This window comes from Mytilus edulis, chromosome 9 (assembly GCF_963676685.1).
Source record: "Mytilus edulis chromosome 9, xbMytEdul2.2, whole genome shotgun sequence".
Lineage (NCBI taxonomy): Eukaryota > Metazoa > Mollusca > Bivalvia > Mytilida > Mytilidae > Mytilus > Mytilus edulis.
The window spans coordinates 6,054,013-6,067,210 of record NC_092352.1 but is presented as its reverse complement, the minus strand read 5'-3'; the positions used below and the strand labels follow the sequence as shown (position 1 = coordinate 6,067,210).

The 13,198-nt window shown below is 32.2% G+C and overlaps 1 protein-coding gene across 1 annotated transcript; it reads right to left on the bottom strand.

The window, feature by feature from the left end:
• Positions 1-796: 796 nt before the first annotated feature.
• Positions 797-12,698, bottom strand: LOC139489462 (serine hydroxymethyltransferase, cytosolic-like). The gene is made up of 8 exons (XM_071275855.1): positions 12,595-12,698; positions 9,367-9,590; positions 7,199-7,557; positions 6,706-6,918; positions 6,262-6,375; positions 5,302-5,424; positions 4,031-4,258; positions 797-2,800 (listed from the first exon to the last, which is right to left on the bottom strand). Exons 2-8 carry the CDS (start codon positions 9,573-9,575, stop codon positions 2,634-2,636), a joined length of 1,413 nt encoding a protein of 470 aa, XP_071131956.1. The 5' UTR covers positions 9,576-9,590; positions 12,595-12,698; the 3' UTR covers positions 797-2,633.
• Between the last annotated feature and the right edge of the window lie 500 nt (positions 12,699-13,198).

Here is a 13,198-nt window from a genome sequence, read left to right as displayed (position 1 = left end):
AATCTGAAATTTTAAAAAATTGAAAGGGAGCTTACATCAATAGATATAAACAATTCACCAAAGTTTCATGGACATTGGTGAAAGCCTTTTTGAGTTATTGTCCAAAGTGTTAAAAATCACCCTTTTTTTATGAATAAAGCCCCATAAATCCAAAACTTAAAATCTGAAATTAAAAAAAAACGAAAGGGAGCTTACATCAATAGATATAAACAATTCACCAAAGTTTCATGGACATTGGTTAAAGCATTTTTGAGTTATTGTCCGAAGTGTTGAAAATCCCCCCTTTTTTATGAATAAAGCCCCATAAATCCAAAACTTAAAATCTGAAATTAAAAAAAAACGAAAGGGAGCTTACATCAATAGATATAAACAATTCACCAAAGTTTCATGGACATTGGTGAAAGCCTTTTTGAGTTATTGTCCGAAGTGTTGAAAATCCCCCCTTTTTTATGAATAAAGCCCCATAAATCCAAAACTTAAAATCTGAAATTAAAAAAAAACGAAAGGGAGCTTACGTCAATAGATATAAACAATTCACTTAAGTTTCATGGAAATTGGTGTAGGTGTTTTTGAGTTATTGTCCGAAGTGTGGACGACGGACGGACAACGGTATACCATAATACGTCCCGTCCCGGGCGTATAAAAATGACATCATTTATATTGTTAGAACAGACATCATGCAATCGTTACCTCACAAAACCTAACCTCATATGCACAAGTAGCAGTTAACTTTACGCACATCCACTATCACCTTTCTGTTCTGAACGGACAAATAGAAATTAAAAATAACTAAATCTTTATTTGTATCTTGCTTTTATTTGGTTGTTTCTGTGTGATACAAAAATGTTCCTCTCCACAAAATGAAGATAAAGAAGAAGAAAAAAGCAGTAAACAGATTTAATCTGCACAATCACAAATGTTTCAATTATAATAAATAAAAAGGATTTCTTCACATGATTCCTTTACATAATTTCAAACTCTTTATTTCAATATCTAAGAGATCTTTCAAACAGAAGAAAAAAAGATTAACCGTATACTTACTGAAAGCTCCTAAACAATGGCACATAATGACATAGAAAGATATTACAGTTGAAGTCTTTAAGAATTTTCTTAAGAGATCAACCATTATAAAAATAAATTATAGGTAATGAGCCATTTCAGAATCTAAAGGACTATGGGTAATTCAATTGTTAGTACAATGTACCCTAAAATAACAATAACACTTCATTGGTTGAATTTCAATTGTTTAGGATGTTTTGATGTACACTTTTATAAATATTACCCAGAATGCATAAGATTCTGAAACGGTGAATAGGAAGATTGTCATTGTACTATATGATGGGTATGAAGAGGACTACAATGGAAAATGGTAATGAAAAAACAAAATTTTGATTGCCACACACAAGTCAAGTAAACAAGATAAGAATCACCTTCAATAAAGTTGTGTGGAACTATCTAATAGAAAACATTTTTGTTCCAGACTGTTTTTATAGACTTCGTTAATACATTTGTAATTGAATGAACATGATTATGAACAGTAACAAAAAACTAACAATTGTAACCCAGCTAGGAAATAACATCATGTACAATGCATTGATAATTTGTACTTTATTCAAAGTTAAAAAAAATCACTTTGCATAGGTATTTATGGGGTACTTCCAACATAGAAATAAGAGGGTTAAGGATCACCCTGGGAACCTACCAATAAGACATGGATACTGGTCAAAATTCCTATCATTCAAAATTTCAGAATAACTATTTTATCTTGAATATTCTTTGAGACAATTGTATATTCAGATAACTAATGGTCAATTTTGGTCCTATATTCTAAATAACTGAGGAGGGACAAATGGCTATAACCAGGTCATCTTTACAAGACAAAAACACAACTATAACATCATTAATCTCAAATCTTTTCACCGTGTAAAAATAAAACTTTAACATAAATTAAACGCTAAAACACTCATCGTTTCATACATAAATAGGGCCTTGCTCTGGTTATGCACATTGGTAAAGTGAACTGAACCTTTAAGTATGAATTAACAACAAAGGTCATCTTTTAACAGTCTAAAGGGTTGTTGTTTACCCTTGACATAATTTTCCCCTCCAAACAAAAATGAATATCATGGAAGTTTGCAGATGCATATTAAGTGGTACTACACTCCATCAATTAAACAAACAAACAAAACAAATACAACAAAAAGCTGAGTTCATTTAAATATGGTACCCTGGGAACACACAAAGAACCTAGACAAATCATCAGCCATAACAATTTCTTCCTTGAATTTATTGACATTAACAAAGGAAAATATTTCAATATCACAATTAAGTCATGTACAAGTTCTGTCATGTAACATTAAAATTGTGTTGTTCTTCATATACTGGTACTTTCTAAATCATTCTCTGCATGCATCATTTAAACAGTACAAATATACACAATTGTAAACATCCACGATAACTTTAAAAATATTTAAATAAATTCACCATGTCATTTTTACTCCCAACATCATTCTTAAAAATTAATATTTATATTATGTATTTATTAACCCACAAATTATGCCATTAAAACATAGCAGATACTACAACACATGTCTGTTACAACTTTCACCCTCAGTGTCATTCCAATAAATCCTTCACCAACCATCAAGTCCTGGCATTGGAAACTGTATGGCAAACTTCTCAACATCTGCCTTCAGTGCTGCTATTTTCTGTTTAATCTTTTCGTCTGTTATTATCTTAGCCTTAAAATCTTTCAGTAATGGTCCACAACCTTCCATAGCTTCCTTTGTTATCACTAGCCCTGAAATGAAATAAGTAAAAATACTACTGTAGGTGTCTATGAGTGATTGATGTTTAACACCACTTTTAAAACTCTTGGATATATTGTGGCAGTCGGTTTTATTGGGAGAAGTGCTCGGGAAAGAATCACTGACTGTATAACTGCTGTATTATGATTTGATTAATTTATTAATTCAGGTTTCTGCATTTAATGTATCGATTGCAACTAGTACAAAATGTAACGAACATTTAACAAGCTCAGTGACAATTATCACAAGAGTGCACACGCTGAAATGTCTCGCCTTCTTTACTAATCATTGATATTATGTTGATAGTCCTAATTATAAAGCTTTATTAAAACTGTCGCATAAACTTAACATTAACCAAGAAGACTAAACATTGACCAATGAACCATGAAAATGAGGTCAAGGTCAGATGAACAATGCCAGGAAAACATGTACAGCTAACATTTCTTCCATACAACAAATATAGTTGACCTATTGCTTATACATGTAGTTTAAGAAAATCAGACCAAAACACACAAACTTGACACTGAGCAATGAACGGTGAAATGGGGTCATGGTCAAATAAAACCTGCCCGACTGACATATAGATCATAAGATATTTCCATACACCAAATATAGTTGACCTATTGCATATAGTATTAGAAAACAGACAAAATCTCAAAAACTTAACTTTGACCAGTGAACCATGAAAATGAGGTCAAGGTCAGATGACACCTGCCAGCTAGACATGTACACCTTACAATCATTCCATACACAAAATATAGTAGACCTATTGCATACAGTGTAAGAAAAACAGACCAAAACACAAAAACTTAACTAAAACCACTGAACCATGAAAATGAGGTCAAGGTCAGATGACACCTGCCAGTTGGACATGTACACCGTTCAGTCCTTCTATACACCGAATATGCTATACCTATTGCTTATAGTATCCGAGTTATGGACTTGAACACCAAAACTTAACCTTGTTCACTGATCCATGAAATGAGGTCGAGGTCAAGTGAAAACTGTCTGACAGGCATGAGGACCTTGCAAGGTACGCACATACTATATATAGTTATCCTTTTACTTACAATAAGAGGGAATTTAACGTTACAAAATATCTTTTCAAGTAGTCAATGATCCATGAAAAAATCTGTTATTGTATTTTTAATGTATGAATATAATAATAAGTTCTATGTGGTAACAATACCTTTAGGTATAAGATGTTAAACAATTAAATTTACCTTGATGTATAAATTCGGACACTTGTTCAAAATCTTTTTCCTTCATATTTCTGGAGGTTAGAGCAGGAGATCCTATTCTAAGACCACTTGGTTTAAGTGCACTTTTGTCTCCTGGGCAGGTGTTTTTGTTCAGAGCTATACTAACATCTTCCAGAACTTTCTCAGCACGAGCACCATCTATTCCATTTGGTCTCAAGTCAACCAAGATTAAATGATTGTCAGTACCACCTGAAATACATCATTGGAATAATTTTATACACATTTAGACTCCAGCTGTTTTTAATAAAAGTCTGGGAAATTGATACAAGAAAGAATCACCAAGAATCTATAATAATATTGTTCTGACATGTAAATTATTCAACCTTTTGCCAATAGTGGTGGTAAACTGAAAATTATTCACTACATTATTTGGGTCGCAATATTATTATTTTCCTCTGCCACACTGGAATGAAGGGACATGACAGTAATATCATCCAGGAGATCATTCTTAACACTACACCATTACCTAATTATATACTTGGTTTAAGAGTTTTGTCATCTACTTTAATTTTGGTTTGACAATCATTAGAAAGGTTAATGGCTGTTATTGACAATCATCTGAATGGTTTAGGGTTGTTATCATTTATGGTCTAATTTAGCATTTATTTCATCTTGTTATATTTCTTTGTTTATTGCAAATATATGTTTGTTTAGAGTCATAAGGATCATCAGTCAACATTTACATTAATTTATTGTAAAATAAGCATTGTGTATAAGATTCATATCTTTAGTTCAGGCAAACATATTAGTCAGATGTTAGAATGAAAATGAAAAATTCAGCATGTTTTCCAATTAAAAGGGGCTAACTCTAGAAGTGTCAGTGACGCAACCGAATTTTAGTTTGATATGTGTTTTGTGGTTAGCATTGTGTTTAAGTTTCATAACATTTGGTTTAGACAATCTCAATTTTTAGAACAGGAACAATAAATTTAGCAATTTTTTAATTTGTAAAGGGACATAACTCTAGAATGGTAAAAGTGACTTTACCAATAGTGTTTTGTGTTCCAAGTTCCAAAATGTTTGTTTGAGGCAACCATAAGTTTGAGAACGGATAACCAATTTGGAGATGCACAAATAGATAGACTTAAAGACCAACAAGAGTAAAACTTATTGCCCCCTTCACTAAGACTGCAGGGGCAAAAAAACATTTGGTCTACAGATAGAAAACAAATCACATCACTCATGGATTGTAACAAGCTTGTTAAAATTTGTGATTGTATCTAAATTCTCACCTGTTACCACCTTATATCCCCTTTCTTGTAATACTTTACTCATTACACGGGCATTAGCTATTACTTGTTCTTGATAAACTTTGAATTCTGGTCTACATGCCTGGTTCAAGGCAACAGCAACAGCTAAAACACAAATATTAAACTTTAAAATACATTTAAAATGAAAATTAATATGAAACACACTAATCTGCAAATAACTATACATGTACAGCACAAACCAATGTATGTTTTTCTATCTATAGCTTTTATTTCATACATACTTGAAGATTTTATTGACATTTTTAGTATCAAATATTAAAAAAAAAAAAATTCATGATGAATTTGAATGCTGGCAGAAAGCTCGAAGTCGAAGGGGTCTTTCGGTTTGCACTCCATCCTTCTCTCTGTCCATCTGTCAGTCCTGCAAATCAATTTTCCACACTTTTTTCTTCATGCTCAAAGATATTGATATGATATTTGGACTTGTTTTCTCATGACAAGTTACAGATCAAGTTAAAATTTTGTTCTGGCCTGATGGCTTTGTGCAGAGTTATGGTCCTTGGACTTAAAAATTCACTAAAATAATCAGTTTTCCGCATTTTTTTGTTATTCTTGAAGATATTGATTTCAATATTGGTGTATTGTTTTATTGTGACAAGTTACAGATCAAAATTGAATTTTGTTCTAGTCTGATGATTTTGAGCAGTGTTCTGCTCCTTGGACTTAAATCATCAGTTTTCAACACTTTTTTTCGTCATGCTTGAAGATATTGACTTGAAATTTGTTATATAGTTTACACAATGGCAAGTTATAGGTCAAGATAGAATTTTGTTCTAATACAATGAATTTTTAACCAGTAGGGGATAATGTATTGCCATGCAATACTCATGCTTGCTTTTTACTGCACTGCACTGATAAATCAAAAGGGTATTGTAGTTTATTTTATGTTTTCAATGTTTTATGTATAATGACTCTACTCACCTGCAATCTGATGATTGTGTGGTCCACCTTGTAACCCTGGAAACACAGCTTCATTTATCTTTTTCTCTAAATCATACATTTCTTCTTTACCATCTTTGGTTACCTTTCGTACACCTAAAGAGAATGACATTTAACATCAATTGATTCTGTATTGAGCCATTCAACAATCATTTGAAAATCAGGTTATTAACCATGCATAACACAGCCTCAATCTATGTAGAAGAAATGTTAAAATAATAAATAAAACCAAAACTACTTATACTGAATGCAATATGGTTTAAATTAGCCTAATTGTTTCAAATAATTTTCTCAAATGATCTGACCCAGAATAGGTATTAAGTATTTTTATTCTCAGACTCTTATAGTAATCAAATGTAGTAACAGATGTTTGAAACTTCATTAAATAGTAAGTTATAAAAGGTATCAACTATATAAATTTCATACCTTTTCTGTAGAAGATCATTCCTGATCTGGGTCCCCTGAGTGATTTATGGGTTGTTGTAGTAACAACATCACAATATTCAAATGGGTTAGCCACTAATCCTGTTGCAACCAATCCACTGACATGAGCCATATCAGCCAACACATAAGCTCCATTCTCATCAGCAACTTTCCTGAACCTGGCATAATCTAGATTTCTGGAATAACAGCTGATACCTGAAAGCCAAGAAACATAAGAAATTATTTTAATGCCTCTCCTCTATGCATGTCTTTTTCAGTATTTTCAGCTTAAATGGTAAACTCATGAGAATGTCACAAAATATTAATTTAGACCAATTTCTAAGCTAGAAACAGGTTTTAATCTAATAGATTTGTTCACTACATTTTAAGGAAATAAAAAAAAAAATGTAAAAGAATTTGAAGATTTTTAAAATGTATTTCATGAATGGAAATATGAACTTGAACATGAGTTTGGATAAATTCTACCCTTTCTTACCTGCTACTATCATTTTAGGTAGAAACAGCTTGGCATTTCTGTGGAGTTCATCATAATCAATCAGCCCTGTTTCTGGGTTAACTTTATATGGCATTGATTCAAAATACACAGATGTTGCGGAGATCTTCTTAGTAGGTGTCATAAAACCATGACTTAAATGTCCTCCGTCAGGTAAATCAAGACCCATAATTCTACCATGTGGTCCTACCAATGCTGTATATACTGCAAAGTTGGCTGGACTACCAGACAATGGTTGAACATTTACTCCCCATTTTGCAGGATCAAGTTTATAAGCCTCTAAAGCCCTCCTTTGGCACAGTCTTTCCATCTCATCAATAAATTCATTTCCACCATAGTACCTGCGAGTATATTATACATTTTATCTTTCATCACAGTTCATCAAATAAAGTTCAGAGCAGTAAATTTTGCTCAAGTTCTTATCACATATGAAACACAACACTTAATCATACTTTTGTTTTATCCCCTGGTGTTATCATTTTAAATGTTATGGAATATATAATTCTGATGTTAATAGGGTGTCTTTCATATGAATCAAAATACTTATAATGCTTAAGTAAAATGAGCATATACCTATCATAGAGTCTAGGAGAGATCAATGTTGTATGTCACGTTAAAATCAAAGAGCTGAATAGCTCTGAGGGGAAAGACGGCCCTTGTTTCTATTTTATTATGTTTTTGGAAAGGGGGGGGGGGGTATCTTTTGATAGTTTACATATGAAGAATGAAAAAGAGAACCGCTAGAACATGTAGAAAGGTTGACAATATTGAAATCAATTGTTGTTTATGTAATTTCATTTCCTTAGTTTAGGATTCAATTTGGACCAATGGAAGTGATCTGCATCTTCTAAATCTAAACATTTGATTAAAGTTGATAGCTATAATTATCTAAAACTCAACTGAATTCTGTCATTTCACAACAACTACAATATTTTTTGAAATCTTGATTGTGTACCACTGAACTGCAGGCTAGGGCCATTTTCCATTTTTTGTGACAGTACTCTTGGATTTTAAAGTTTTTTCTTTAGAAAGTGTGGACTGAAAAATCTATTCAGTTTTAAATTTCCATTGTTAAAGTTCTTAGTTACAACTCTCATCACAGGGAAACAGGTACTAATAAAAAAAAACAATATGAGTGATGTAAACTGTGTGAAGCTTGTTTCCAAATCATAATTTTGAAATATTTGTAAATATATATATGTTAAAACTATAAAAATGCAAATTTTTTTTTTTTTTTTTACCATTACAATGATTATGTAGGTACACAAAAATTTAGTTTTAATAGAAGACTACTAATCCAATGAAATGTCACATTTGAAGTGTTTAAATACTTTAACTTTTATTTTAGTGGATAATTACTCATCAATTGAGGTGCTCCTGAATTGGAGGAAGATTCTCAGAATTTTTACAGAAACAAGTGGTCTAACTAATTAACAACAAAAAGAATTTTAGCGACAAGAAGCGACAAGAAGAATATGTTTTTCTTGTCGCTAAATAGTCTTCTTGACGCTTCTTGTCGCTTTTTGACGCTTCTTGTCTCTAATTAGTGAGACCCGAAAAAAGTAATAAAATCGTTTCTTTCCCCTGTGTCATGTAACCCCACGATCTTTGTTTATTTTGAAAGTTGTTGACCTACAAATTAAAGTATTGCATGTTGATGTTTAAATCATCTACAGTAAACAATATTATGTTTAGATTTAACAAATACAAATTTGTGATTAGTGCACGATCTCTAAGAATGATTTAAATAACCAGTGAACTGGTGAAGGATATCCCTGCTTCTTCCAAGAATGACGTCACTATAAAATACAATGTAGGTTGGATATATTTAGAATATCTCGTCATACTAATTTTTCCGGATTGTTAAATAAACGTAAATAGTGTAAAGGAGAGTTCAAGATACGATAATTTCGTGAGAAACAGAAGGGAAATGTGTAAAAAAGTGTTTAAAGTCAAACTATTCATTTCTGGGTCTCCTTCTCTTCAATCTAAGTAAGATTTGTTGGGGGTTTTCCCACACTATAACATGTATAAAAACAAAATGAATGATGTGAGGGAGTGTCACTCTGGTCAACCCCATAGGGGATTGACGGCTTGAAGCCGTCTTTCCCCAAAAATGTTGCATAGAATCCATGAACTTTTTTACCCACCTTTGACCTGGTTGCCCCTCTGAGTATTTGTTAGTCAAACAGGAACCCAGTGCTTGTATTACTGCCTTGCTAGTGAAATTTTCTGATGCAATCAGTTCTAGGCCTTTCATTTGCCTATTTTTTTCATTTCTAATAATTGCAGTCATTTCTGGATCATCGTCTTTGATGTCCTTCTGAAGGTAATAACTATCTCCTGATCCGTTCATCATTTTCCTTCTTTATTTCTGTAAAATAAAATAAATACACTCATCTACATGTATGCATAGCTTTTTTTGCATGATAAAAGTTTTATCGGACTATTGGATTATATCTGACAATTGTTTGTATTTCATCCTTATTTTCTACACTCAAATTGTCTAGAACTGGTTAACTCAGGCCAAAACAAGACTGTGTCCTAAGTACATCTAAGTACATTGATGCCCCATCTGCACTATCATTTTTTATGTTCAGTGAACCTTGAAAATTGGGTAAAATCTCTAATTTGGCATTAAAATTAGAACCAAGTTTCAAGTTGATTGGACTTCAACTTCATCAAAAACTATCTTGACCAAAAACTTTAACCTGAAGCGGGACGGACAAGCGAAAGGACTCACAGACCAGAAAACATAATGCCCATAAATGGTGTCACCCTATGAATGTTCGTATCATACATATTGCTAATTCCAGCTACACATACAGTACTAATGTCAGTATCATTATTTTTCAACATGAAATCTTGTTCAGACATACATGTAATAACAAAAGATAGAACAATATCACTTAAATTACAAAAGAGTATATTTTTATTAGATTCTAACGTTATACATTTAATGAGGAAATGGAATTCATCTTCAATTCGATCCTTGCAAAGTTGACAAACTCTCTGTTCTAAAGGTGATCTATGTTTGTTTAAATGAATGTTCGAAATTATACATATTGCTTATTCGAGCTACACATTAATTTGACATTATATAGGTTTCCGACACAAAATAAATGTGGTCAAAGATCTTACAATTCCTTTGCACAATACTTTGCAATTGAAGATTTCTTCTTGAAACTTTCCAAAAATTAAAAAAATTTGAATCCCTAAAAAAATCCCCCCCCCCTTTACTTTTTGAAACCCACTTTGAGCAATAACCTCAAATCTCAATCCATGTCTTTCCTTTGTAATATGGAACCTTGTTATACAATTTCAGAGAGATCCATACACTTAAACACAAGTTATTGTCTGAAAACTAGAAAAATGCTTGTTTTCAGCCCTTTCTTTGTCCCTAATTCCTACATCATGTACATGTTTTGCGCAATTAACCCCAAACTCAATCCCAGCCTTCCCTTTGTTATATGGAACCTTGTGGTACAGTGTCAGAGAGATCCATACACTGACGCACAAGTTATTGTCTGGAAACTAGAAAAATGCTTCTTTTAGGCTCTTAATTCCTAAACTGTTGGCCCCATAACCCCTAAAATGAATTCTTACCTTTTACTTGTGGTATTAAACATTGTGGTACAATTTCAGAGCAATTGAAATACTTATACGCAAGTTAGTTATTATCCTGAAACTAGAAAATGCTTGTTTTGGGCCCCTAATTTCCCCCAAAATCAATCCCAACCTTTCTCTTGTGGTATTGAACTTTCATAAAAAATTTCATAGAGATCCATTCACTTTTGAACTGAATTTTAATGTGCGTATTGTTATGCGTTTACTTTTCTACATTGGTTAGAGGTATAGGGGGAGGGTTGAGATCTCACAAACATGTTTAACCCCGCCGCATTTTTGCGCCTGTCCCAAGTCAGGAGCCTCTGGCCTTTGTTAGTCTTGTATTATTTTAATTTTAGTTTCTTGTGTACAATTTGGAAATTAGTATGGCGTTCATTATCACTGGACTAGTATATATTTGTTTAGGGGCCAGCTGAAGGACGCCTCCGGGTGCGGGAATTTCTCGCTACATTGAAGACCTGTTGATGACCCTCTGCTGTTGTTTTTTATTTGGTCGGGTTGTTGTCTCTATGACACACTCCCCATTTCCATTCTCAATTTTACTTAAACTTAAATTATTGTATGGACATCAATGCGTCTTCAGACATCATTATACCATATGTATACGATCCCAAAATTCTTGTTGCTGTCGTATAACAAGAGATGGAACAACAATCACTTAAATTACAAAAGAGTATATTTCTATTAGATTCTAACGCTTTACATTTAATGAGGAAATGGAGTTCACCAGGTCCAAGGACACAGTTATCGTGGGTGCTGAATCTTGATAAGTAGTGATTTGGTCCAGTTTAAAAAGGTCAAATTTAATTACTTCTGAAGCTGTCAAAATGAATTTTAGACCCCCTTAACACAGAATTGTCAATATTTTGAGTGAGAGCTGGTAGAAGTTTCTATAATTTTGATATTATTTGTCCCACTAGTAGTACACTTCACTGTAAAAATCTTTTTGAGATATAGCAGGTGCAATTTTTTTTGTAATTTGAATTCATTGTCTAAAAGAAATGCACTACAAAATAACTGTGTTCTCGAGCCACCTTCAATTCCACTCTTTCAAAGTTAACAAATTTTCTGTTTTAAAAGTGTTCAACTTCTATTAGTAATTTGCTATTACTAATTCTGATTTTTACCAGCCTTAGTAAGTAAAAACATTTTTCAATATATTTCTCCATTTTAACAGCTTACATAACTTATTGATTGTTGTTCATTACATAACCTCTTAACTTTTCTTTTACATAACTTTAACAAATTTAATTACATTTCTCAAAAGTTTTGTCAGTCAAAATACTAATCAATTAGAAATAATTGAAGACATCAACTGCCTTATAAACTGTTTTTAACATGATAAAAATAATATAAATATACTCCGACAAACATCATATTTACCCTCAACAGTTGTCAAATTATTTGATCCCTTAATCTACATGTATCCTTTAGTAAATAATGTACAATCAGGATGCACTTACTAAGTTACTTAATGTTTACTTTATTAAATCTTTACAAACGTCCTAACTACAGATTGTATACTTTAAATGTATTAAATGTCATTTTTTAAGTATCTGTTAATATCATATGTATACACTAACAACCAATTTGTATATAACTTATAATATGCAACTAATAAAATAAGAAAACAATTATTATATTTGATTGTCATGCTTTTGAATAATTGTGATCAAACAGTTATTAAATTTTTCTTTCATAAAATCATCTCTAATTTTATAAAAACTAAATATAAATAAGTTAAATAATACCTAAAAGGTTTCCCGCCACCCTTCTTTCTTCGAACTATGGTACAAGTAAACAGGAAGCACACGTGAAACGGCAGCTTAATATAATAAACGATAACCAATTAAAATCAACGTTTTATCATCCAATCAGAATAAATGATAGAAAGAAATAAAATTACTCGCTCGTGTACACGCAAAACGTACCATCATCATGCAACCGATAGTTTATTTGTAGTATTTCATATTAAGAATCATATAAGATAAAAAAAAAAAATATATATAGCTTTACAAGAGCAAAAATAAATCTCCAAAAAACTTTTTAATTTTGATTTGTCGTTGGATAATCTGATAAAAGTCATTTATCTTGTTGTCTATAGAGAGGCGAAATCCCGGGCTTAAAACACGAAATTCCGAAATCCCGGACTTAAAAACACGAAATCCCGAACTCCCGAAAGTTGATAAAAAAATTCCCGGATCCCGAAAGGGTCAATCCCGAAATCCCGAGCTTAAAAACACCCGATCCCGGAGTCCCGATAAAGGTCCTATCCCCCTCTCTATAGCTGGTTCCTCATTACAGTAACTTCATATATAACTTATAATGTATTTTACAGGAGTAACACGATGGGAT